Consider the following 27,100-nt stretch of genomic DNA (forward strand, 5'->3'; position numbering starts at 1 on the left):
AAAAAATTTATAAGTTTTACAAAATATGAAATAAAAATAGCATTGCCAAACGTTAAACATATTATTAGTCCAAGGGGAAAATTTGCTCAGAAAGGGGCAAATTTCAAATTTCAACGCAAAATGGCAAATTTCGTTGTGCCATTTTGCGTTGTTTCACTATAAACGGCGTTTCATTTTTCAAATTGTATTATGAAACAGTTATTCGGCTTGGCATCGATTGATAGAGGTTGCGGATGTCCCCCTGAGGGATATCGTACCAAATTCTGTCCAACTGGCGCGCTAGATCGTTAACATCCCGAGCTGGTTGGGGGGGCTGCCCATAATGCTCCAAACGTGCTCAATAGGAGAGAGATCCGGCGACCTTGCTGGCCAAGGTAATTTTCGGCAAGCACTAAGACAAGCAGTAGAAACATGTGCAATGTGGAGGCGGGCATTATCTTGCTGAAATATAAGCCCAGGGTGGCGTGACATGAAGGGCAACACAACGGGCCTTAGGACTTCGTCGACGAACCGCTGTGTTGTAAGGTTGCGATGGATGACAACCAAAGGGGTCCTACTATGAAATGAAATGGCACCCCAGACCATCACTCCTGGTTGTCGGCCTATCTGCCGGAAGTCAGTCACACCGCTGTCCGGGGCGTCTCCAGACTCGCATTCGCTGGTCATCGGGGCTCACTTCAAAGCGGGACTCATCACTGAAGACTATTCTACTCCAGTCGGTGACATTCCAGTGCGAATGAGACCGACACCACTGCAAACGGGCTTGACTTTGTACAGAGGTCAATGGTAGTCGGCGCAAGGGGCGCCGTGACCTCAGCCCCCTTTCTGTGAGCCGTCTATGAATGGTCCTTGCGGTCACTGAAGCACTAGTTGCACGTACAGTCGATGATAATGATGCATCTGGGGCTGTGAGTGCCGCTCTGTCGATTGCTCGGTCTTCACGTTTTGTCATTTCTCTAAGGCTACCGTTTCCTTCTCGATGCAGTGTGCGGCCATGGTTCACCCATTCTTGCCATCATCATAGTGGCATCGCTCATGCTCAAATGTCGAGCTATTCGCCGATAAAACCAACCGGCTTCGTTGAGCCCAACTACACGACCTCTCTCAAATTCTGACGTCTGCTCATATCGTTCGCGCACCTGTATAAGAGGCATAGTTACTGTCTACCGGAGTACACGGAATGAAATTCGTGAAGAATTTATGACCTGGAATCGTAATTTATCCTCTTAAATATCCTGCCAGTTGAGCTGATCAGATGCGCTGTAGCGACAACCGTTCATTCATTGGCAGCCTAAATGTAAAATTTTGCAATTTCCGTTGAAACCTGTGTGCATATCAATTTGTGTCCAATTTGCTTTATATCTTCTCGCTGCGTTTTTTTTTTTTTTTTTTTTTTTTTGCCTAAGAGTGTATTATAGAAGCAAATTTTTGGGGGGCCACAAGATGCATTTTAGTCAACTTTTCACCGTTAGTTGGCGCTGTTAGTATTTTCCTATATGAGTTTGACAGTGGTTAGTGATTCTAACTACCGTGTTGAAGGGCCCGAGTTCGAATCCCGGAGAGGGTATGGATACTGTAATTTTTTTTAAATGGACGAGCTTTTTGTTTAATGACCATTAACCTTACGCCAGTACAAGAACCGGAAGTGGTGGCCATTTCATTACGGAGGCACCTAATGGGTGGCCACCGTTGCCTCCTATGAAGGGGCGAACAGTTACAACCCCGCCTTCTCAGAGATTCGAACTCGGGCCAATCGCTACCGGTAGTTACGGTCACTAACTACTATACCGGCTGAGCGGTTTAGATGCTGAAAATGTATAGTGTCTTTGAGGCATGGGGCATTCAAAATACAAGGCTAAACTAAAGTAATCTCGTGTGGTTTAGTGGAAAGGGAAAAGGGATGGGAGATATTCAGTCCCGCCCCCGGGGTGTTTTCTCTCTCTCTCTCAAAATTCCGGTGAGTTGGGCTAAGTCGTGCTATCACCTATATGAAGCCCAAGGCTCTTGTCAATGACAGATGCAATCTTGTATTCCTTGCTACGATAAAATTCGTGAGCTTTTTCTGATTAGATCAACCAAGTAAGTCACGGTTTGGTTTAGTTGATTATATCAAAGCAGACTAGGCCTATCTCCTAAGGGAAGGGATGCTTCCTGGAGGACTTTCTAAGGGAACGGGCTCGTATACACATTTATTATTTCGTTTGATTACCGCGAAACGCGCTATACACATTTGCCTAAGAGGAGGAATATCTTCTTGGAGGACCTTCAAGGGTAACAGGCTCTTATCCCCGTTATACATGTGGAAAACCACGAAAACACCCGTATACAGCCAGGCCGTTCACCAGGAACTGAACGTAGGTCGAACTACCAGTGTTCAGCGACTTTACCACTAGGCTGAGTGTAGACTGAGGTAAAAACGTATTATCGTATGGTGTTTGTTCGTTTGCACTTGCTAACATATTATGCTGCGTGAAGTAATGTAGCATTTCATCAATTTTCAAAGAATTCAAATTTATACATTTTTGCTATATTGGCCATCATTTATCGGTGAAACTTAAAATTAAATTTAATTTAAAGAACAAATAATAACAACAACAACAGTAATAATAATAAAATAGCCATCTTTGTTATGAGCATTCAAGTGCAAACCACTTTCTAAGATAATATGCTAATTTGTTGATTAATTAGATTAGAAACTGGCTAAAATCTAATTTATCGTAAATTGTTTCGAGTAACTAAATACGTTAAATAAGATTTTAATATCTTTATCTTATATTACGGAAGCTGTTGATAAGTTTTGCGCACGCAAAATATCATAAACAGTGTTTTAATCAACAGAATTCTATAGTCGCATATATTAATTCCAAACTGATGCTCTATTTTTTAAAAAATGTATGAATTTGCGTATATTTAGTTAATTATAATACTGCAGAGTAGATTTACGCACGAATAATATACGAGTATTATAATAATAACAATGCTTATTTTCTATGTTATTTGTAAATGCATATGTAAATGTAATGTTCCTTCGGTTACCACAGCAGTGGATATTCACAAATGTCCAAAGTGTTCCCATTAATGTTTTAATATACTTTAAGCTTGACATTTTAAAGTATAAGAGCCCATTTTAGAAATTTTGTGTGTTTGAACACATGCTAAATATGTTCATTTACCTTTTGAATTTCTTATGATGGTAATCTTATATTTGATTTCGATGCTATAACTAAAAAAAAAAAAAAAAAAAAAGTTAATTTTTGAGAAAATTAAATTTTTTTTACAAACGTATTATGTAGCACCTTAACTTTAAAAGTATTCAATTCAATTAATAAGTATGTTGCCAACCTATCTAATATGTTTTGTTTTTTTTTAGGTAAGAAACTTTTGGTCAAAGATAGTTCTTAGCAAGTCTCTTAAAAAGGTAATTATCAATAATTTATTTTTAAAGACAATTTTTTATGATAATTCTTAATACCAAAGAACATGTATGTTTAGTAAAACATAGTTCCGTTTTACGTAGTGCACTGATAATTGAGATGTTTGTGAATTTAAATGCTGCCTTTCTAATTCATTTCGTATTATTTCTCACTCTGTTTGCATCAATGTGACTGTATCGTGCAAGCTCGTAAGTTAAATATTTACTTTTTAAAAATGCAAATAAATTCTTCAGAAAGCAATTATTCTTTTGAGAAATTGAGGCTGGGCTTTTTAACTTTTAATCTAAACAACGGTTGCGTTTGAATAAGGCTTTTTCTGAATAATGCTTTTTGCCAGTTCCCCGATAATGTGACTTTATTTATTTTATTTATTTATTTATTTATTGTTGTCGTTTTGTTTTGCTGTCAAGAAGAAATTAGGTTCTTATCTTTGTAGGGGCCATGGGTTGGCGACTGCTTTTCCGAGTTATTGCCAAAACTAACATTGGCGATATTAACCCATACCATAAATTCACAACAAACGCATATCGAAATATTGTTGACAACTTAGAAAAACAAGCGCCAACCCATAGTCCCCACAAAAACAAGAGCCCAATTTCTTCTTGACAGCAAACCAAAAACAAAACAAAAATTAATAATTTCCCTATTTCCGATAAGAACAAGAAATTATGTGCTTGAAAATGACAGCAACCGAAGTTTAAGTCTCTGTGCTCAGCCAGTTTTCCATATATTAATTTCTTTCTTCCGAGCATTTTTGATATTCCTGGGGAAAATTTTGTAGTGCCAAAACCCAGGTTCAATACAATAAAGCCGATCGAATAATTTACACATAGAACTGTCTTTCGATATTGAAGGCAAGATTTGATGTCAATAACTATAAACATATTCATCCAAGTAGGTATTCATCCAGATCCTACTGGCTGGTTTTAAATCCTCCAGCCAGTAGAATCTTAGAAATTATTTTAATCGGGTTATTATAATCGAGAAAACACTATATTTTTCTAATGAGTATTTCAGGAGTTTTGGGCTTTCAGAAGCAAATTGTGGGACTTCAAGATTTTTTTTTTTTTTTTTGGTTTTAATGGATTACGGCAAAGCACTCGAGGGCTATCTGCCTTAAGGGAGGAATGCCTTCGTGGAGGACTTTCTAAGGGGAACTGGCTCGTATACATGTTACACATGTGGAAAACCACGAAAACGCCATGCAGCCAGCCCGTTCGCGGGTTTCGAACTTCGGACCAAATTACCAGTGTTCAGCGACGTTACCGCTCGGCCGCTGGTGGGCTGTAGGACTTTAAGAGGGAAGTGTAAAATGAATACGATCTCGAAAATCGAATTTAGTATGAATAACACTTTTCAGTGCAACAGATTTTAGAAGTACTTGCAAGGCTTTATATGAATATATAAATAATATGATCTATAACGTTAAGATACGCTTATTATCCCAAGAACTTGCAAGCAAAGTGAATTGGTTCATTATAAACTACGATTTATGTACATTGCATGATTGTGTGCTTTCAGTATATTTGCTTGGCTATTCCAAAGCGTTTATTATAAATTAAAATTCATGTATATTGCAAGATTGTGCGCTTTCCAAGGCACTTGTAGACGAATTGGTTCATTACAAATTACGATTCATGTATGTTGCAAGATTGTGCGCTTTCAGTATATTTGTTTGGACATTCGAAGGCACTTGTGGGGAAAGCGAATTTGTTCATTATAATTACAAGTCATGCATATTGCAAGATCGTGCGCTTTCAGTATATTTGCTTGGATATATTGTGCCTTCGGTATATTTGCTTGGATATATTGTGCCTTGAGTATATTTGCTTGGGTATATTGTGCCTTCGGTATATTTGCTTGGATATATTATGCCTTCAGTATATTTGCTTGGGTATATTGTGCCTTCAGTATATTTGCTTGGATTTGTATTTTCTAATTACCATTTTTGTATTGATTTATGTAGGGATAATTACGGTAAATTTTGCAGCTGGTTTTAGAAGCAAGTTGTAAGGTATTAAGTAAATGTATACAATGATCTCTACAATTAATTTAACAATCATTAATTATTGGACGTAGATTATTATTTATAGCTTATTTTAGCCACTTTCGGGTTGATGTACCTTTTTACAGCAACCGTTGCAAAGACTGTGTTTGACTTTGAAATATTTGTACAGCATTTGAATCCTCAGAGGCTGCTACAATTTTCAAGTGGACAATTTCATTACGCATTCTTGACAGTCACGTGTCGTTGAGAGTTTGTTGACGTTTACATGAGGCTTGCCCCTAGCTCCTAATTTAAATTCAGATATTTGTTCGCCTACGCATGGAGGCATCCCAACCTGGAAAGTTAGTATTCCAAATATATGCAAGCTAGGGAAAATATTCCACCATTTCCGCATATCCCATGTGCACGTCTGGTTGTCGTAATCGATTCTAAGCTAACGCTCGAAAATCGCCATTAGGACTTCTGAACATAATCCCAGCATTTGATAAAGTGAAATTATTTCCTTGCTTCGTCGGCAGAACTGATTGTTTTGCAGAAATTATGGGTTTGCCGAGGAAACTTGCTGTCCTCGCCAAGCACTGACGCCAAAATGTGGTTAAATCCTGAGCTCAAAATCCACGCTTGGCAGCTATGAATTCAGTTACCTTTCCATTTTCGGATGAATTAATCGCCAAATACTTGTAGAGGATGGGAAATCAGTAGAGTTAAAACTGATACATAAAAATCAGCTTTTAATGAAACAGATACCTAAGTAATGGTTCATTAAGATGTTTGATGGTGTCGTGAGTTTCCCCCATAATTTTTACGAAATCTGAGCGATATTTTCGGAAATCTGGAATATAAATTTCTTTGCAAACATCGAATAAATTCAGGAATTTCAGAATTTTTCTTACTATTTTTATGGTAATTTCTGATGCAAGTGACTTGTTATTTTTCATATTTAAATGGCTTTAATGAAAGTCAATGCTCATTATAATCACCCTCTTTTCTTTAATAAAAAAGTACTGTAGTGGATTTAATATACGTTCATCAACTGTTTTCGCGCTCGCCATTTTAACAGAATGGTCGCTATTATGGACAAGCTTTATAACGAGCGTTAAATATGTTATATTTTATTATAATTTATATTAAAAACCTCACAAAATAATTGCGTCTCAAAATACAAATCAGAGTTCTGAACCTTAGGTTACACCTCAGGTTTCCCGGAAATTACTCAATACGGGCAAATGTCGTAATTAACATAACAGGGAGAAGGTAGACCAGCACCTCTGTAGTACCATAGGTGGTTGATATATTGCTGTGTGTAGCTAACTGGGTTAGCTTCTAGGCTGTCCTAGAGACTTCCACCTATCTTCTTTTATCACAACCTCTCGAAAGGAGATTGGTTGGTTTGGTTCATTTGATTATGGCAAAGCACTCGAGGGCTATCTGCCTAAAGGGAGGTATGCCTTCATGGAGGACTTTCTAAGAAAAAATGGTTCGTATACACTTTGCACATGGGGAGAACCACGAAAACGCCTATGAAGCCAGTCTGTTCGCAGAGATTTTGAACCCCGAACCGAACTACCACTGTTCAGCGACTTTACCGCTCGGCCGGGTGGTGCGCCAAAAAGAGTTCAACTTGCCATGTATATTGAGTACTCCTTGCTGCACAGACATTATACAACATTTTACATACCATACAGACTTTTTACAAGCATTAATGGTTTCGCTAAAATTCTAGCCTGCTTCTTCGACACAGCAGTGAGGGTCACTAACATCTATCTGTCAGGCCGGCTATTAAAAACAATAAATTGATCTAAGCTGTGCATCAGCCCTTTCTTTTGGAATATTAGTAAACATATTAGTCAGCGTAGATAGGATCGGCGTCACAGTCGGTACAGCTTGTGCGGCCATACTAGGCAGAATTTAGGGGCGGCTGTGTGCTCAGAATTTCGGAATTAGGTTTAGAATTTAAAATTTAGGTGGCAAAATTAGGAAGACGCAGAAATTGCTAAGAGCGGTAAAATGCTTAGCGGTAACCCTGGTAGTGGTCCGAGTTGATTTGGTCTCAGGCTTGAATCCGGAAGAGATGTGGATGTTTGTGTGGGCCCTCTGACCTTCTCTCGGTGTAGAGTCGATCCCTATAGCATCCTGGCCAGTGATGAGACGGCTAAATGATCGATGGTTTCATCCTTTCTCAACAAATGGTTGAAAAGAAAGTGTTAACTCATTTAAAAAGCCGTTGTGTCTCAAAATTGGTAAAAACTTTCAAAGGTGAAGAATAATTTTTATAAATTTAAAATGGACTGCTTATGTTGAAAGTCTAGGTATATACGATATAATGCATAAAAGTATTATATCTTCTTAAATAGAAATCTTGTTCTCCTGAAGCCATTAACTATATTGCTAGAAGTTAAGTAGTTGATGAATCCTCTGCATTAAGTCAGAGTTACGAATTAGCATTTTTTTTCTCACTGCTTGCATTTGCAGCAGTGAGAAAAATATTGCATTTTAAAGCATTTTAAAGATTTTGCAAATGTTTCATGCAGGTATATTTTATTACTATGTTAAAAGATAAATAAGTGCATAATTTTTTTTGAGGAGAATATTATGCCCAAGTCATAACTTTATTTTTCTTAAAATTAAGCGTGTGCTAGATTTTTAATGTGTTTTTCTGGAAATAATGGTTTTGCACATTCGCGATTCTGGCGTGGTATCGATGGAATGTAAGTTTCAGTTTTAGGAAAGTGTAATATAGTGCTTCTTGACTTAGATGGTATTTATTTGTCTTACCGTTTAATATTTTTGTCCTTGAGGGATGTAGGAAGCCAAAGATATCCAAAACATGGTAATTGGAAATTTTTGCATCTCTAAATTCTCTACTCTTTTATCTTTCTAAAAATATCATACTTTAACCTCTATGAAAATCAGAACTGTAAAAAATCTAGTTTCAATTGATCATCGAATGTTTAGATGAATGAATATTTTTACATAAAAATGTGTTTTTTTCCCAAATATGATTTTTTTTTTATACTTGATGCACCTTTTCTCAATAACTACTGCCCATACGTATGTGAATTTGTAGTTACACCTTTTTTATTTTAAATAATTTACAATTTGTATTTACAATTACAAATTTTACAATTTTATTCATTTTTTTGTAAAAAATGTGCTCAAATTTATTATGCTTAGTACAATATTCAATAAATTGCTCTAAAATTCAACATGTTTCAAAAGCTCATACATTCAGAAAAATGTACTTTAATTATACAAAACATTTCAGACGTGTACCTGTAGCAGATTTTAAAGAAAAGGTGTAGCGAAATTGTTCAGTTTAACATGGTCGGTATAGGGGATTTCGACACCCCTTAAAATATTAAGAACCAAGACATTTTTCACGAAATTGTTGGTGCAAATTTCAAGCTGCAAAAATTTTCTAAAGTCAACAACGTTCTAAAGTCATGTCGACTTCCTTTTTATTTTTCTTAACGACTGCTATGTTTTCTTTCTCAATACTGCTCACTATTTATTGATGCGGAGGTAGAGCGTAATAGATACTCCGAAATACTTAATACTCCGATTTTTTGAAAATATAGCATACAGGCGATCAGTCGCCAAAGGAGACAAACTTTCCATTTTTAAAATACGAATGTCCGGGCTCATGTACTAATTGCAACCCTATCGAGGTCGGCGACATGTTGCTTCAAAGATTTAACAGCAGTTGGAATTCCATAATCGTCCTTAGTGGGCGTGTTGTAAAGGCCCACTTTCTCCTTCGTAACTGTTACTATTGCTTTGTCGAAGTTTCACCTCGTTGATTTGCTCCGGGAGATTAGACGAAACGGGCAAATTTGGAAAGAATAACTAGTTCGCGAGACATGTCAGGCAAACTCCTTTGATAAAAAGGGAATAAAAATCTTCCTTCCCCCCATTTGTTTGACAATTACTTTGACAGTAATCAAGGAACTTCCACGTTCTTATCTATATACACAAATATAAACAAAAAAAAAAAAAAAAAAGCTGTAATATTTCTTCCACTATACATTTTACTCATTAAGACGATAAATATGCAGCACAATCGCTCCAGATTTGCTAGTTATTAAAGTCTTAACTGTATTATATTATTAGTATTACTAAAGTCTAAACTGTTTTATATTATTAGTATTACTAAAGTCTAAACTGTATTATATTATTAGTATTACTAAAGTCTAAACTGTATTTATGCATATAAGCCAGATTTCCTAGTTATTAAAGTCTGAATCGGTATCACTACTTAATTAATTTTATATTTAATTGTAATTAATTAAATTAATTAGTAATTTTTGTTAATTTAAATTATTTTAGGGATTATACTAATCATTACATGCTGATTAAGAGTGTAATAATTTTTCCTAATAGTTTAATAATAAATCATTAATTTAGTAATTTTCTTAAATTTCTAAATTTAAAATCTATAGTAATTTTCTTAAATTTCTAAATTTAGTGATGGATTTTATTTTTAGAAATTTTTATGATTTTCCTTATCACTGTATCTTGTATATATACAAATCTGAAAGAGGGATCCGGAAATAGAAAATGTACAGAGGGCTTTTCGCATATTTTTAGAGAATTTTGATTGTATTTACAGAAATATTTTACCTAAAATATTTGTGTTTTGAATATTCTATTTGATAACCATTATTCTTCACTATCTCCCTATATAACAATTTACAAGATAGTAAAGCCTTGTATGATATCAAAAGCGATATTTTATCCCATTTCTCTTGAACACCTTTCCGTGTCCAAGAAGGGTTGTAGATCGATGTTTTGACACTCCGCTTTTTAAAAATTCAAAAACGCCAAATCCATGGGGGTTACATCAGAAGATTTAGTTGGGATATGAGTGAAGGGTTATGACCTTGATACTTGTTTCCTTTTTTTTTTCAGGGAAATTAACAGTGAATTTTCATGTGTTGGCTGCTTGCTTAGTCTTGATGCATTTCTGCTGACTGATGGTACTCTAGGTGAAGAGAAGGAATTTCGTATTTGGAAACTGGGTACAAAATCAGCTTCTGATAATATGTGGAATTGTTAGTAGCATTTCTCTCCAATTTCTGTATTTTTAATTTTACCATTATATATTTAAAAAAATAGTAATAGCCATAAATTCATTTGAAAAACTTTCTTTAGATTCTTTGATACCCATGTTTTAAAATTTTTTTCTCCTCTTTGATGACATAAATGGATCTCTTTTTTTTTTTTTTTTTTTTTCAATAATTTATATATACCCAAGATTCATCTATTGTGACACTATTTTTCCATTTTTGTCCGGATAAACGTTTTTCATAAAGAATTCTGCAGCACTGTCTGCGTTCGGCCTCATGACGTGGAGAAAGACGCTAGACGTTACGTTTTCCCGCCTTTTAAAGGTCCAAATCAGCATTGTTTTCAGATACACTGAGCATTTTAAAGATTTTACAAATGTCCTTTGACTTAACGGATTTTCTTTTAATATTAAACTTTTTAGTTTTGCAACATTCGAGACATTCCGTTTTTTACTTGGGTATGTATACCGGACAATTTTTCCACTTGAAGCCAAATTTTGACGTTCCCCCCCTTTCTAGAGCCCACCAGCGGCCGAGCGGTAAAGACGCTGAACACTGGTAGTTCGGTCTGAGGTTCGAATCCCGCAAACGGGCTGGCTGCATGGGCGTTTTCGTGGTTTTCCCCATGATTAACGTGTATACGAGCCAGTTTCCCTTAGTAAGTCCTCCACGAAAGGCATCCCTCCCTTTAGGCAGATAGCCCTCGTGTGCTTTGCCGTAATTAAATACACCACACCACCACGCCCCCCCTTTCTTGTTGACCTATCGTATCTTGTCTCGTTCATTCCTATGGAAATCAAGCCTTGGATTTAATCCTAAAGAGACCGTTCGCACATTTTTTAGATATCGAAGAACCATGGCTTTCACAGCGTTTTTTGAAATAATTAGATACGAAAATTGTCTTCGGAAAGAACACAAACATAGCATTCCATTAATTGCTTCTCTGAAAGCACTATTTTACATGAAAACAAAACTGTCAACTAGCAGTCGATAGTTTATACTTTAAGAAAACATAACTGCAGTTAAAAAATGTTTTCTTTTCAGAAGATTTTTTTACAGCAAAACAAAATTATCAAATAAATGTGCGAGTGGTCTCTTTAGGATTAAAACCAAGGCTTGATTTCCATAGGGGTGAACGAGACACCGTGGTTGATCCTTTACTTTCAAGTGCCCTTCAGGTTTGTAAATAGGACCCTGCTTACTATATTACCCTATATTTACCGTATTTTTAAATGCTTCCTGTGTCCGTAAGAATGCGAAAAAAAGGATAATTGCAAGCGCTGAAGATCATACTTTAGTTTAACAGCACGTTCTCACTTTTTCATAGCTGTAACAAGTGACGTAAATAGAATTTAGTTGCTAGGCAACGCCATGGTAATTCAAGATTCAAGCAGCAAAATCCGTGATTATGGAGTTTAATCTATTCAAATTTATATCTCTTATGACAAAAACATCCGTACTTGACGGAACATTACAAATCGCAAAATACATGGCCTCCTTTTTAGGTTGGTTACGTTCAAGACGAAAATACCACTATTATTAATAAAAATAAATATTAAATACAAATAAATTGATGGTGTATCAAGCTAGAGTTAGTTTATCTGGCTCATAAAAGGTGTATTGTTATAACGATTTGGACTGTTATTGTGAAAACGCCTATGAGAGTATGTTGCTATAGCAACGTTGTTGTGCACAAGTGTTGTTAGTGCAAAAACTGAAAATTGTTGCCGTTGTGGAACTGAAGTAAGTTGCTGATGCACGACAATCGGCTGATTTGAAACTATTTTCCTAGTACCAACTATTGGAAAAGCAGTTTGTCTGTGCCTTTTCGTTATTTTGTAATCTGAAAAGAAGAATGCGTACTGTGCTTGCATTTCAAAATACAAATTCAATTAAATGACAGATTTATGTACGAACAAAGGTTGCGGATATATAAAGCAAAGCATTGTCATGGTTGGACAGAACACTGGAGTATAATGCGGACAGAAATTAGTTCACTGTATGTGGAATCAGTTGTTGTTGTCTGTCAAAATTTAGTTTGTCTTGGTTCATTTGATACGGGAATGCACTGGTGAGCTGTCTGCCTAAGGGAATGGATGCCTTCGTGGAGGATGTTCTGGTATTATTATCGTGGTAAGGAGTTTGCAAGAGCTTTGAGCATCATACAGGTCAGAGTCCGACTTTCTCAATTCCGCTCCAAGTTTGAAGGAGAGCACCCCGGGGAACGGGTCTGATGGTCGTCCACCCTCTTCTACTACCACCTCCTTTTATCCAGTGGACTTTTGGCTCGCCGCATACTTTGAGTGCCCCCCCCCACGCCGCAAAGAAACGATGCATTTACAAACATACATGCATTCTCTGGGATTCGAACCCAGGCCCTTAAGGGCCTGAATTGAAATAGAATGAATATGGAATTCTATATGGTAGCCAGCGGCACTAGTTACTTTCCCGTTTGGGAGGCACATTCTACAGTAAAAAGGAACAGAGGGAAATTTTTGTGGTGCCCCTTTTATTCTTATCAGAGTGTCGCACGCGTGAATGGAAACTGCCATAACTTGACTATTTTGAAAAAAAAACAAGTACAATACGCTAAATGTATTTTGAAAGCCTTGTTTACGAAACTGTTAACTTCAACACTTAGGCTTCGAAATGTTGACTAAATTTTGATTTATCCTCGACCGCCGGAGAATTTTGCATTTTCTTCCTGTGCGATAGTTTGGTTTGGTTTATTTGAGTATGGCAAAGCACTCGAATGCTATCTGCCTAAGGTTGATTTGGTTTATTAGATTACGGCAAAGCACTCGAGAGCTATCTGCCTTAAGGGAGGGATGCCTTCGTGGAGGACGTTTTAAGGGAAACTGGCTCGTATACACGTTACACATGGGGAAAACCACGAAAAACACCCATGCATCCAGCCCGTTCGCGGGATTCGAACCTGGGACCGAACTACCAGTGTTCAGCGACTTATCTGCCTAAGAGGAGGGAGGCTTTCGTGGAGCACTTTCCAATGGAAACTGTCTCGTATACATGATACACAGGGACAAAACCACGAAACCGTCCATGCAGTCAGCCCCTTCACGTTTAAAAACTTGTAACAATGAAGCGCAAAATGTAATTAAATACCAGGTGAGTTCATACTTTGTTATTGCGTGTACAATGAAGTAATTGCGAAAAATTTCGTGTATGGTATTTCAATGAAAATATCCATTTTGACCGCTTTAAATCCATTTAGACGATTTTTTTTCCGTGTCATCTGTACATGCGGATAGAATACAGAACAATATTTTCCAAAACCGATAGTAAATGTATTCAGAAGGAAGATTTTCGTGGTGTCTACGGTTATGCGAGATACGTACATATGTATGTATCTCTCAAAACTCAACAATGATTAGCTGTAGAAGGGTGGAATTTTGTATATAGGCCTACTATAATATCTAGTTGTACTCTCCCTTTTTTTTTTGTTGCAATTGGCCCTCCAAATATATATATATATATATATATAATGTTGTATGAACTTAAATCCATTTAGTGCGAATACAAGTTATTATTACTTGCGCAATTGCTGCAAAGTTAGTTAATAATAATTTATTTCCTAAACAGTATTGATTAATTGATTATATTATCTCCTAAGTTTAATTAAAGTAGAATTATTTATTGGATGCACACTTTTAAAATAATTCTACTTTAATTAAACTTAGGAGATAATATAATCAATTAATCAATACTGTTTAGGAAATAAATTATATATATATATATATATATATGTATGTATGTATAACTACACATATATACACCCTTTTACCCGTTTCAGGGAGCTCCTTTTTTTTTTTTTTTAATTCTTATGTGTTGGTAAACTGTGCATTTTTTGCTTTAAAAGCGATTGCATTACACCGTTCTTATGTTTCGTGTTGTATTTTTATTTTCTTATGGAATTGAGGTGTTTATACCTTTAGTTAATTTGCATAAACTAAAGGTATAAAGTTATGGTAACTAAAGGTGTAATGATATAAAGTTATACTAAAGGTATAAGTTGTAGAATTATCAACAATTTAAAACTTTAATGGTGTTAGGGTTAATGAGCCGGCCGTTTGTTTTCATTTGAAACTCTTAGTAGAATAGTGAAGTCCAACTGGTCGACCAACTTCAGTATCTGTCATGTGGTGTGCACATCAGATTTTTTTATTAAGCGCACAGGTACAGTTAAGGTTTATAAAAATCACCTGTTGGGTGTGTTATAAATTATGTCACTAAATTTTTTATTAAAAAATGAAGTTGAGATATAAATTAATAAGAAATAGGTATATTAATTTTAATTTTCTGAATTTCCTGCGCTGAGCATGCGGGGGAAAAAATGAAGAACGTTTGAAAGATAACCTAAACACCTTCTTTGAAGACTGGGAACAGCTGTCAGGAGTCAGAGCATATTTGATTAAAGATTTTCTCCCACGAAATTGGTAACAGGTATTATGATTGGTAATTTATCAGACTGTGTAATAGTATAATGTACTCACGAAAAATGAGTACATTAGAACAGATGTTTCTAAAGGGGATAAAACTCAATATTTAACCCTTGAATTTTCTTTTTTCAGGTTCAAGCTAGCATTTTTATTGGGTGGGGAATAACACACCCTAATGTAAATAAATGTCTTTAATAAATTTTCTACTACTTCCTCGTCAAGTGACGTCAAAGAGTTGTTCTTCCACTCATTTGGTATTGAGAGATATAAATTCGATTAACTTTCGAACTCTTTCACCATGACTTCAAGGTTATTCAAAATATAACCTTCATACTAGTTTTAATAATTATCACTAAAGTCAATTACCTGGACTGATTTGTTATGCATCAAAATTTGCAAATGTGTTTCAATAATCGTAACTGTAATTTGATAGTTGATAGTCTGAATTAGGACATGAAGGTCGAATAGATGTCTATGTTTTTTGTTGTTTTTCACAGTTAACATAGCAGGAAATAAATTAAGAAAGGGCATAATTGCTTCTAATCCTATTTCCTTTGGCCAGACAACCCTTTGTGGAACTTAAAAAAAAAAAAAAAAAAAAAAAAAAAAAAAAAAAAAAAAAAAAAAAAAAACGAAAAAAAGAAAGGTACTGACGGTTGTATAATGGAATAATTTCTTACATTTCTAATGAGTGTATCTCTTTCTATACAGTATGCAATTTTTTGTGCTTTGATAAAATTTATAAGGAATCAAAATGGACGAAAAGTACTCATGGGGAGAAAAAAAAAAAAAAAAAAAAAATTCTAGGGTAGAGGGGAAAACAACTTAAACATAAAACTTAAACATAACCCCAAGAGGGCTATTAGTCTCAAAACGTTGTTTTGCGTACAATCATTATAAATGGGTCGTTTCACTTTTCATTCGAATCTGTTGTCACTCAGCAAAATGTAAGATATTTGTCCTCCAAATTGAATCTGTCTGTAATGGATTAAAAAAACTAAGCTATTTGAAAGCAGCAGATGCAGGTCTTAAAAAAATTAATTTATTGCTTTTGAACCGGATTGATTTAAATAATAAAACTGCATTTAATTCCTGATCCATCTAATTAAAAATGTTCAATATTTTCACGCCGAAAGATAATTCATAAAAAAATACTTCACTCTATGAAACTCTACTAAAGAGTTCCATAGAGTGAAGTATTTTTTTATTTATTTCATATTTTGTAAAACTTAAAGGAATTTTTTATTAACAAACTCAGTGATTTGGAAGTAAGCAAGGGCAACACAAAGCAATAAGGCATTTTTATCTCCAGCGCGCGAGGCTGCCTGTTGGAAATTCTAAAGATATGCTGTTTTTAAATATTTATGATTTTGATGTTGAATTGAATTTTATGTGCCGTAAGTGCAAAGAACGTGATATTTATTGAATAAAGTTAACACACCAAATAACAGAAAGACCAAAAAGAAAGTTTCTCGAGCCATCTTACTAAGAAAACTGAACATTAATATGATAAACTGAGAAAAGACTGAAAAAAATTAGAAAAAAGTTTACCGACACTTAACCTTGTATCGGGAGTTCTAAACATATGCTGCTATGCTATTTTTTTAAATTTTGTAATTTTGAAGTTGAATTGTATTTGGCGGAGGTGCAAAGAATCTAACGCAGCTAGAAAAATAAATAAGTAAATAAATAAAATAAAACAAAAGAAGCTAGGAAAGGAGGGAGTAAAAGAGCAGACTGGTAAATTACGAGCTCAGGAAGATCCTCAAAAACCTTAACAAACCTTTTTGGAGCCACCGATAAAATCTGAAACCTTTTAGATTATTATTATTATTATTATTGTTGCTATTATTATTATTGGCTTCCATTGAGACCTCGACCATGCACTGGTGCGCAAAACTTAAGCTGCAATGTAAATTTTAGTCAGATAGCTATGAAATTGCTGAAAAGGGGTTCTTGCGATCAGTACATTGAAAACGCAATTCAGTACAAAGGTCATGCGTATGCAAATGTCAGGAACAAAACGTCACAGGCGAGGTGAGCGTACGCAAAACGCGTGCGGTCGACGCGCTCAACTCAAGACTTCAATAAAAAGAAGGACGGAGATGCAATTAAAGACATTCGCTGCATGTACACGTCAGTTCTTTCGTGAAATACGGCTAGAAGAAATCGCCTGGATGATCTCACAAGTGGAAGAATGATCGGAAAGCTGGAGATTTGACTAGTGTAGCTCAAGATTTCGGAATGAAAAAAAGTGTTGTTTCGCGCGCTTGGGAAGCCTTCCAAACGATAGATACAGCTCTTAGAAAGTTTTGTGGTTGCCACCCAAGAAACACAACTTCAGTAGATAACCGAAGATAAAAAAAGCCCGAAAACAGTCAGCAAGCGCCATAGCTCAGCAAGTGTGTACAGCAAAGGGACGACAAGTGTCGCGGTTTACTGTGTCCAGACGCCTTCACAAAGGTGGCATATTCCCCCGCCGTCCTGAACGCTGCATCCTTTTGAAAGTTGGCCATCGGCGCCACCGTTTAGAGTGGTGAAAGTACAAAAACTGGACATCTCATCAATGAAGTCGTGTCCTCTTTACGGACGAGAGTCGTTTTAGTGCCACAAGCGATTCTCGAAGCCTATTGATTTGGAGAGGGGTCGGGACACGGTTTTATCCCCTTAACCTCACGGAAAGAGACCTTGGTCCTGGAGTTCTCGTTTGGGGAGGCATTATGCTGAACGGGCGGACAGAGCCAGTACCCATGGAGGTAGGAAGTACCCTTTCCTACCTCCATGCCAGTACCTCCTATAAACGAAGCCACGGCACGCCGCACACTACGTCACTAAAGTCGTCCTTATGTACAGAAAGCATGGTTGCCACATGAAACCACTTATCTCTGTTATTCCTTTAAGAGGAGAGAAAATGAAAAGTAGTTTTTATTTCCTTGCATAAGGCTTACTATATCGTTTGGTTTTAAATATATATATATGTGTGTGTGTGTGTGTGTGCAAATATATATATTCTGATTTGATTTCATCGACTGCATTTTCTAATTTCAAATACCTAACCTTACTTTCCTTATATATTTTTACGCTTAAAATAATAACAGTATAGTAAAGAAATTAATTCAACATACTTCAGATTAGTAGTAATAAATATATACTGAATATCTGGCTGATGCTAGTTTGCTTTCTGAAGAATATATATTTTATTAAATATTTTCTTCCTTAACAAAGAGGATAATGCATAATTAAGCAAGTTTACAGTTGATTAACACTAAAAATCCTTAAATTAATTTTAATCAATTTTTAACGGCATTTTCTGTTTCTCATAAATACAAATTTACACATAATTGTTTAGTCATTTTCCGCTTTTTTTTTTTTTTTCACTTCAGTGTGGGACTGAATTTCTTAACAGATGAGAAACCTGGAGAATGATTTGAAAAATACTATTTTTTAGCATCTATCAATATTTATTCATTGGTAGTTTTAAAATACGGTAGCAAAACATTTCATATATTTAGGCATTTTAAATTAGATCATTATTTGAGAATACATAACTGCATCTTCCCCAATAATAAAAAAAAGAAAAATTGTAAAAATTCAACAAACTTGACACTTGCTAGGAATTCAAAATTCTTATGTTTCATTCTTATTGTTAAATGTTTGTAACATCCCTTTTGTCTAATTATGTGCATATAATTTTTTTTTTTTTTTTTTTTTTTTTTGTAACTTGTAAATTTTTGTTCCTGAAAGCATTTCATTGTAACTTATTTGAGAATTCCTTAGCAAATGATAAATATGAAGTTTATATATGTACTTACTGGAATTTTTATCAGGGTAATCAGTAGGAACTTTTAAAACATCTAAATAGATCAAATGTCCTCAATTCTTAGAATTGAAAGAATAACAAGTTTTATGTATTTTCCTATTATAAATGAAAATAAATATAGCCTGATTGTTAAGATGTAAAGTAAGATTTAAAATTTTCAAAATAATTCAGATTTTTATTAAAGGAAAGCAACACAATTAGGATTCAAAACATATAAAAAGGATTTTATTTATTTATTTTTTTTGGCTGAATTTCTTGTACTAGTAAATTTTAACTGGAAGTAACAGGAAATGGCATTGCATACTACAGTGGGAAAAAGGGTGGGATGACTATTTATTTATGTAACTTGATGCTACTTATTTTTTATTACAGTTAAGTCTCTTTAATATCAAAATAGTTTAGTATAACTGCATGAAGCCTTACAGCTGGGAAGGATTAAAAATATTTTTTTACTCAATTTATTTTTGATAAGTTTTCCCCTGTATATGTACAACCACATCATTAGAAATTTTAATTCCAAAGTATTTCATTTTAGTTTTGACAGAATCTAGCATGTATTACAATGAAATATTGTATAAGAATATGAATTTCCTCCATAAAAATGCATGAATATCTATAAAAATAACTCATATGAAATTGTAGGTAAAAACAAATTATATTTATTTTCTTCTTACAGTGTAAAATTAATGTAATAAACATGTCTGCTTCAATTAAAATAATACTAAAAAATTGCAAGATACTGATTTCAAAATCTAAACAATAATAATATTAATTGGCAAAGTATTTTATCTTCAAAAATCAATATTTCTCTAGTTTACAATAAATACACCTATTTTGCACAAAATGATATTATATAAGAGACTTAACAACTTTAGCACTTTACTGTCATAATTAGTTAACTATTACAAATGGTTTTTGTGTGTGTGTGTGTGTGCATGCATTTTGAAAGAGTTGGTAAAGATTTCACAACACAAATAGAAAAAGCACTATTTTTTTATTTAACATACTATCCACATTCTGCAAAAAATATTCATTTAAATAAAATGAATTACAAGTTAAGTCTGAAGATAATAAGAAACAATAGATTAGTGTCACTATCTTCTTTTATAAAGTTTACTAACTTATAAACATAGTATATGTCATTTCTGCTGTATGCATAAATTATTTTTTTAATGTTTTCAATTTCCGTTGCTTATTTAAATTGTTACTTAAAAGATTATCATTCAACTTTTTGCAGTAATTATTTAGAAAAATATTCGTTGATGCTTGTATGATGTTTTTCAAAATAATTTGAGGGTCATGAAGTTTAGGACAGTCATTCAACTCTAAAAAAAAAATTTTCATGAAGTAAATTTAGAGTAATTTTACACACTGTAACTCGTGGATTTGCCGAAAATAAAAATTTTTGCTCAAATTCATCTGAAATAAGTTTCTTAACAACAATAAAATTGTATATAACAGCATGTAAAATATCAGGATGAGGATACATAAGACCTCTATCAAAAACCTTAACCCATGAATGAATATTTTCATCGTTTTCTAAAGCTAACTCCTTATCAATAGTAATATTGGATTTACATACATCACATTTTAACTTTTTTAGCATACTATAACAGCAATATCCAGCTATATAAGTCAAAATAGGTACATCCAATTTTATGTCGTGTATATCACTATCTTCAACTGTTATTTCATCTATGAATGTTTGTACATCAGTGTCATCAAAAGTTTGTTCTTCGGTGTCTTTAAAATCAGATACATGAAGAGGAATATTTCCAAATTTTGAAGAATTTATTAGGGTTGGTAATCTACTCTGAAGTCTTAATTTACCCTCTATTTCATAAACCTGTCTGATAGAAATATTATGGTGAGCTCCAGCCAGTTGCCTGTACTTACCAAATCTAGCCTCTAACATATCTGTTTGTATTTTTCCAAGTAAAAGGTATTTAAAACCCAACTCATTTATACAATACCTTGATATCTCAATTAAAGCATACGTTGTATGGTATACTGCAAAATGAGTTTCTTTGGTTAGGCAACCAGAGGTTAAATTCAAATTTTTCCAACTATCTAGCCAATTCAAAAAGTTATTCATAAAAACATATTTTTCATCATTTTCTGCCACAGTGAAAGGTGTTTCAAATACATTATTTTTATGAACCCCTTTAAAAATAGATTTCACATTTACAATTGACCACCATGTGTTTATTATTTTAATAAAGTTTCCAGTTTCTTGGGAATTTATTATTTCTTTCTGCTGCCCAAAAGAAAATAATGCTTCAACAACATTATCATTAAAAATCTGCAATGCAAGCTTTACACTTTGTTTTTCTAAGTTAGTTGGATATAGAGCTTTTATTGTCAGACCATAAGCATACTTTAATAACTTACCAGTTTCAGATTCATGTAATTTTTTAATACAAGAAAAAGATGCAGTTTCAATATGTGAAGCATCATCAAAACTTGGGAAAAACATACTCTGATTATTATTTTTTTGATTTATCCAGTTATTTCTAATGCATTTTAAAATATGCACTGTATCAATAATAAAAAACATTGGCCTAGATTCGTCAACAGGGTTTTGATAAACAATACTAACTTTAGGTGGTTCTGAAAACAGAGACATAGCCTTTTTATTAATCGAATTATTGTCAGTGACAATAGCAATAATTTTAAACCCAATATTTTCTAATCCCACAACAATTTTTTTAATATAAATATACAAATTATCCGCACTAAGTGTTTTCACTGGCAAAATATGTACAACATCCTTATAAACAGATAATAGGCTGTGAATCATGAAAACATATGCACTAGACGCAGCATTTTTGCAATTATATGCCATTCCACACAAATTACCACCTTTATAATCAAATGCTTGATTTAGATGAATTTCATCAATCATTAAAATAACAAGCAGATCTTTTTCTGATAGCTCTTGAAATTTAAATTTTATGTAGCTTAGGAACTTTTGGTTGTATTGTTCATTTATTGGATATATATTAAAATCTGAAAAAATTTTCTGAATGGTCCGTGGATGAGGCATAATAATATTTTCTGAATTTCGAATAAAATTATATGCATATGGTGAAATTGTGTGAAGTAAAGTGGAAAATATTAGAAAGTCTGCAGAATACCTATATTGCTGTTTTTCTGAATTCAAGTTTGATAGTTGCTCAAGGAGAAAATTTATTTCATTGTTTTTATGTGGAATTTTCTCTTTTAAAATTGTCATTAATTCATTTACAATTTGTAAATAATTTTGAATACTGTCTTCAGATGAATCATTTGAGGCAAATAGGTCTAATTTCTCTAAAATACTTAAAATATCTTTAAGGTTGTTAATTTTTGATGGGATTACATATTGCTTCAGTGATTTAATAGGTATATTTCTAATTGCTACAGATATATTCAAATTACAATCAATAAATAATGATTTTAGAATTCTTGGATGATTGTCATTAGAAATATTAAGAATCATAGTATGTATAGGCCTGTGTATAACTATCCAGTTATCTGGTAAATTCACAGTATTAAAACAAATTTTTAGTTCATCTAAATTATAAAACATTTGTTTTCGTTCATACTCTTCCTTTTCAGCTAAGCTACAGGCTAAGGCTTTTTCGAGTGCATCTTGTTCTCTTTTGAGTCTTTTATGCTCTGGTGATTCCCTTGATGAAACACTGGAACTAAGATGACTCGGACCATCAGGAAACAGACTTGGAATTGCACCATTCTTTAAACGAGGATATGACAATGGTATAATGATCTTCTTTCCAGTTTTCTCATCAAAGAATTCAGTTTGCCTCAGAACATCCTCTTGCTTGAAGTGAAGTTCACACACCTTTTAATATGAAAAAGAGCAAATAAATAAACATGCATCAAAAGGTTAAACAATTATAAAATCGTAAGCATTCGCCATCCTTTAAATACATGCACAGTCTAATAAGGGTTTTATTGTATTTTTATTTAATCATGGCAAAGCACTCAAGAGCTATCTGCTTAAGGGAAGGGTTACCGTTGTGGAAAACGTTCATCATTTAATTTCTTTAAAAATAATACAGGGCGATAATGTTTGGATGGTAACAATTTGAAGAGATATAGCCATTTAAAGTGCACAATGCAAAAAAGTGATGCAGCCATTTAGAGTGAATAATGCAAAATCTTAAAACAAAACTATTAACTCTTTTGGGCTAAAAAGAGCCATGGATGCTGTCATAAAGTTTTGAAAAGTGCAAATAATTAGCACATGTTTGTTGTCATATGTCAAATGCATATAACATAAGTAATATTTAATTGATACATCCTCAGGTAACATACAATTGCTCATGTAATATATAATTGCTACATCCTAAATATTTCTTTCTTCAGTTATTTGAAAACAACACTTGGTTATGGAATTACATTCAAAATGGTGATAATACAGTTATAAAAAGAATAAGATTAACCATCAGTTGATGGATAAGAATAAGATTAACCACATTCATTCGTACCATTCAAATATAAAGTTACTTGCTCTTTTTCTAAACATTTTTACAAATGATATGTTTACAACCAGAAGTACAAATTTACTTGTGTGCCTATGAATGTTTATATTTAAGAGCATAAAACATCATTAATCATTAAAAAAATTCATTTTTCTTGAATTATTGAAAACAAGTATAAGTGCTAAAATATGATACACAAAGAAAAAAAACAAGAATTTGTATATTTAACAGTTTATTTGCAGTAATTAAATATTTTAGGCTATTCTTATGTAATTTTGGAGTGAAATATTCACATTCATGAATCGTGTTTGACATTATATTACTGTGGAAGGCTCACTAGATTGCTTATTTTCCATATAATTTTCTTAACTTTTTTCAAAAATTTTAAAAGTTATATAACTTATTAATACAATGAAACATTTTCATATTCCACTGCAACAAGTATAAATAAACAAAACCCCTTATATAAGTGTTTTTAGATAGGAAATTAATGTAAATTTCAAGCCCACAAGAACTTACTGCCAGTAGCAAGTGAACAACTGTAACAAGGTAGGTGTTATTGTCATAAGAAACTCGTACTTTTATAAATGTGTGTGTGCATGAAACAATTTAATAGGCTAATTAGGATTTATGCTAACATGTAGTGAAAACTAGTAAGCTTACAATCTTAGGCAATATTATTTGAACAAGACAGTTTAATTTAAACACCTTGTAACTTATTCCAGAAATTAAAATAATTACTCTCAAAACTAGTCCATTTATACGATTGTTTTCTTTTACATATATTTCATAATTTTTTTAAGGATTTTAGAATTAATAAAGTTTAGAACATTGCATAATTAACATTAATTTCCTGTTCACATGAGTTACGAGCAAAATGCATTCTCAAATGCTCCTAGCATATAATAAATGGGCATTGCATACATTCAGTTTTAAAAAGAAAAAAAATAAAAATAAAATAGGTGGAACGAGACTTATCTAAATCAAAAGAAATAGTATACCCAAACAGTTAAATACTTATATCTAAAACAACTTTAAATTAACGGCTTTAAAATTACGACTTGAAGCATTTTATATTTATCTACTTAAAGTTATAATATGAACATTATAAGGTTGGTGGATTTTCTATTGACTAGTTATTGAGAAAAGGGTCCATTTTATAATCACTTTAAAATTCAGTATAAGCTCTGTATAACATAAATTCCTGAAAGATTAATCAATCCCAAATCAATGTGCGTGTTATAAAGATCCCGACGCCGAAAATATAAATTACTGAAAGAATTCATTAATAATACTCATTCATAATAAGAGAAATTTCTGCCTAGTAAATAAATATATAACTATGCTTGTATAGAAAATAATTAAAACTTCGTTTTATTTTCTATGGTTGAATGCAATGGAACTTTAGTAAATTATTTCCCTTGCAATCAGAATTTTTTGTTTTCACAGTTTCAAGTCATGCTTCTTTCAATGACATTAATCTTTCAGGAATTTTCTAATTTAAAAATGAAATGCATGCTTACCTTTGAATGTTTCGTAGGCTTGAATTCATCTTTTCGTTTGCAGTTCCAAATCCATTGTTTTCTCGGTTGTTCTTCCGTAGGAAAACTAAATACAGCCACCTTCGGGCCATTCTTATAATTTCCTTTGCATGTTGCAAAACAGCATTTATGTGGCATAATAAAAAATAAAGTAATTTAAATAAAAAATGTTCTATTAGAGCACACTACACTTTCAAACAACAGTCAGTTCACTACGCTACGACACCGAAGTATATTCTTTCATTCTTTGTCGCGAGGAAGATGGTAGGAATGACGACTTAGATGACGTCAGACCGTTCAAGCAACCCTAGAGGCTTGGCTTCGTATATAGGAGGTACTGACAGAGCTCCACGTTTTCGACAGAGGTTCTGTAACCGGAGATCAAATACTGTCAGGTGGGGTGATCCTGCCCCATGTGCTTCTGTTCTGAGGTGCCATTGCAGCAGACTTCGTTTTCATGAACGAAAATGCACTGCCACACCGGACTTTTTCTGTTCAGAAACTATTGGAAAGTGAAGATGCCACTCGAATGGATTGGCAGACGTACTCTTCTGATTTAAATCCCATAGAACACGTATGATTTGGGGAAACGTGTTGCGGCACGTTTGCATCCTCCGGGGAACACTCAAGAACTGAAACACATGTTGATTGAGGAATGGACACGCTTACCTCAAGATCTGTTGGACAATCTGGTGCTGAGTATGGTGAGACAGGGCGAAGCAATCATTGCAGTAAGAGCATATCTCATACTAAGAAACATCTGCTTGCTGTTCTTCGTCTTATATAGACAATCATGTGTAACGATATTGGGAGTTCAATAAAGTCTTCTTCTGTTTGATTCCATACTGTATGCATTGTGTTCGTTTTTGCGCAACTATGCTTTCATTATCGTTTAAATACAAAAAGCTGTTTCTCATTTCTGAATTTTATGTCTCTCAGATGATTTCTCGTGGAGTTATGACAAAAACCTGTTGTTTAAGTTTTTCACACCAGTGTAATATCAAAAGTTGACTGATTCCTCATATTAATATTTTCAGCCCTGCGTTTGCCAGATTTATAAGAGGTGTCTATTTTATCGGTAGCAGATATTTTTTTTTAGCATGATATGACCCGCACTACTTCAAATTGTCAGTTAGATTCATAACAGTCTAATGTGACAGTTGCAGAAAGTTGAGCATTTTCCAGGTTTGTTGTCAACATGTTATCAAGGTGAGGTAGACCACAATCACGTATCTCCAGTTCTAGGAATTCATTCATTCCAACAAAACGTCAGAAGCCCTACGCAGTTTCTGTACATGAGGTAAAATATGGCAACCTTGGGCACTGATTGACCACGTTGACCAACTAAAGATGGTCAAGAACAGCGTTGTAAACTGCAGATTTGCGCAGGACATCCCAGAATCCAGAATGAGAAATGCAAAGGTATCTGTTTAAGCAAAAAGTAAAAAATCTGATTTGGACACCTCATGACTTCCTTGTATGGCCCATTAAATTTTACACATTTTTTTGCTGCACGCACTTCATTTAAACTTATTTTTTCTCGAATTATTCTAACTTAATTAACCGATTCTTTAAGGCAATTTGAAAACGATATGAAAAATTGCAAATTTCGAAATTAAATATCTTGGTTAGTTTTTGTCGTACGGGGATCAAACCTTTTATAATTTCATTTTTTTTTTTCATAATGGATGTAAAACTTTCGCAAGTTTTTCGACATTTTCAAAACACGAATAACTAGGTCCAACGATTGCGAAAATAAAAGCCAGATAAGGACTTTTAAGCCAGGTAAGGCGGTGGATATACTTACAGATGTAGATTCCGTATGGCCAGGTAAGGCGGTGGATATACTTACAGATGTAGTCCTGTAGAACTGGACTTCATAAGATAGCTGAGAGCTTAGCGGTTGTCCAGGAGTAAAACGGATATAATAACACAAAGTGACCGTTTAACTCGTACATTTAATGAAGATTATGAAGGAAATGATTACGTAAGTAGATGAAAATACATGAAAATTAATTACAGATGTAGAGAAGTTTTTCACATCAGAGAAAACTGTCTCATACACGTCCTTCATTTCAATGGCGACTCTTTCTGCTGTTGCACGCAAAACAGTTCCATTTATTCGCATCCAGTGCCATGGTGAAATATGACATTCCATGTATACATTATTTTGTTTCGAATAGTGTTGCCACTGCTCGCTTTCAGATCGTCGGCTTTGTTAACCAAAAATTCATTCCATTCATTCAAAAATTCATTCATCCATAAAAGAAATTCGAGATTCAAAATT

General features: G+C 33.8%; 2 protein-coding genes across 2 annotated transcripts in view; one reads left to right on the top strand and one right to left on the bottom strand.

Moving 5' to 3' along the window:
• LOC118187697 (uncharacterized) overlaps positions 1 to 27,100 on the top strand; it is a 532,717-nt gene that overhangs the window by 155,539 nt on the left and 350,078 nt on the right. The gene's annotated exons all lie outside the window — the stretch shown is intronic.
• LOC118205400 (uncharacterized) overlaps positions 1 to 27,100 on the bottom strand; it is a 55,225-nt gene that overhangs the window by 13,693 nt on the left and 14,432 nt on the right. The window contains exons 2-3 of the mRNA XM_085826510.1: positions 24,796 to 24,917; positions 21,868 to 22,629 (exon numbers count right to left, since the gene is read on the bottom strand). Coding sequence (XP_085682636.1) covers positions 21,868 to 22,629; positions 24,796 to 24,917 — 884 coding nt within the window. The remainder of the gene's footprint in view (positions 1 to 21,867; positions 22,630 to 24,795; positions 24,918 to 27,100) is intronic.

Source organism: Stegodyphus dumicola, chromosome 11, assembly GCF_044657685.1.
Source record: "Stegodyphus dumicola isolate Sdum_Otavi_A_Nest chromosome 11, ASM4465768v1".
Lineage (NCBI taxonomy): Eukaryota > Metazoa > Arthropoda > Arachnida > Araneae > Eresidae > Stegodyphus > Stegodyphus dumicola.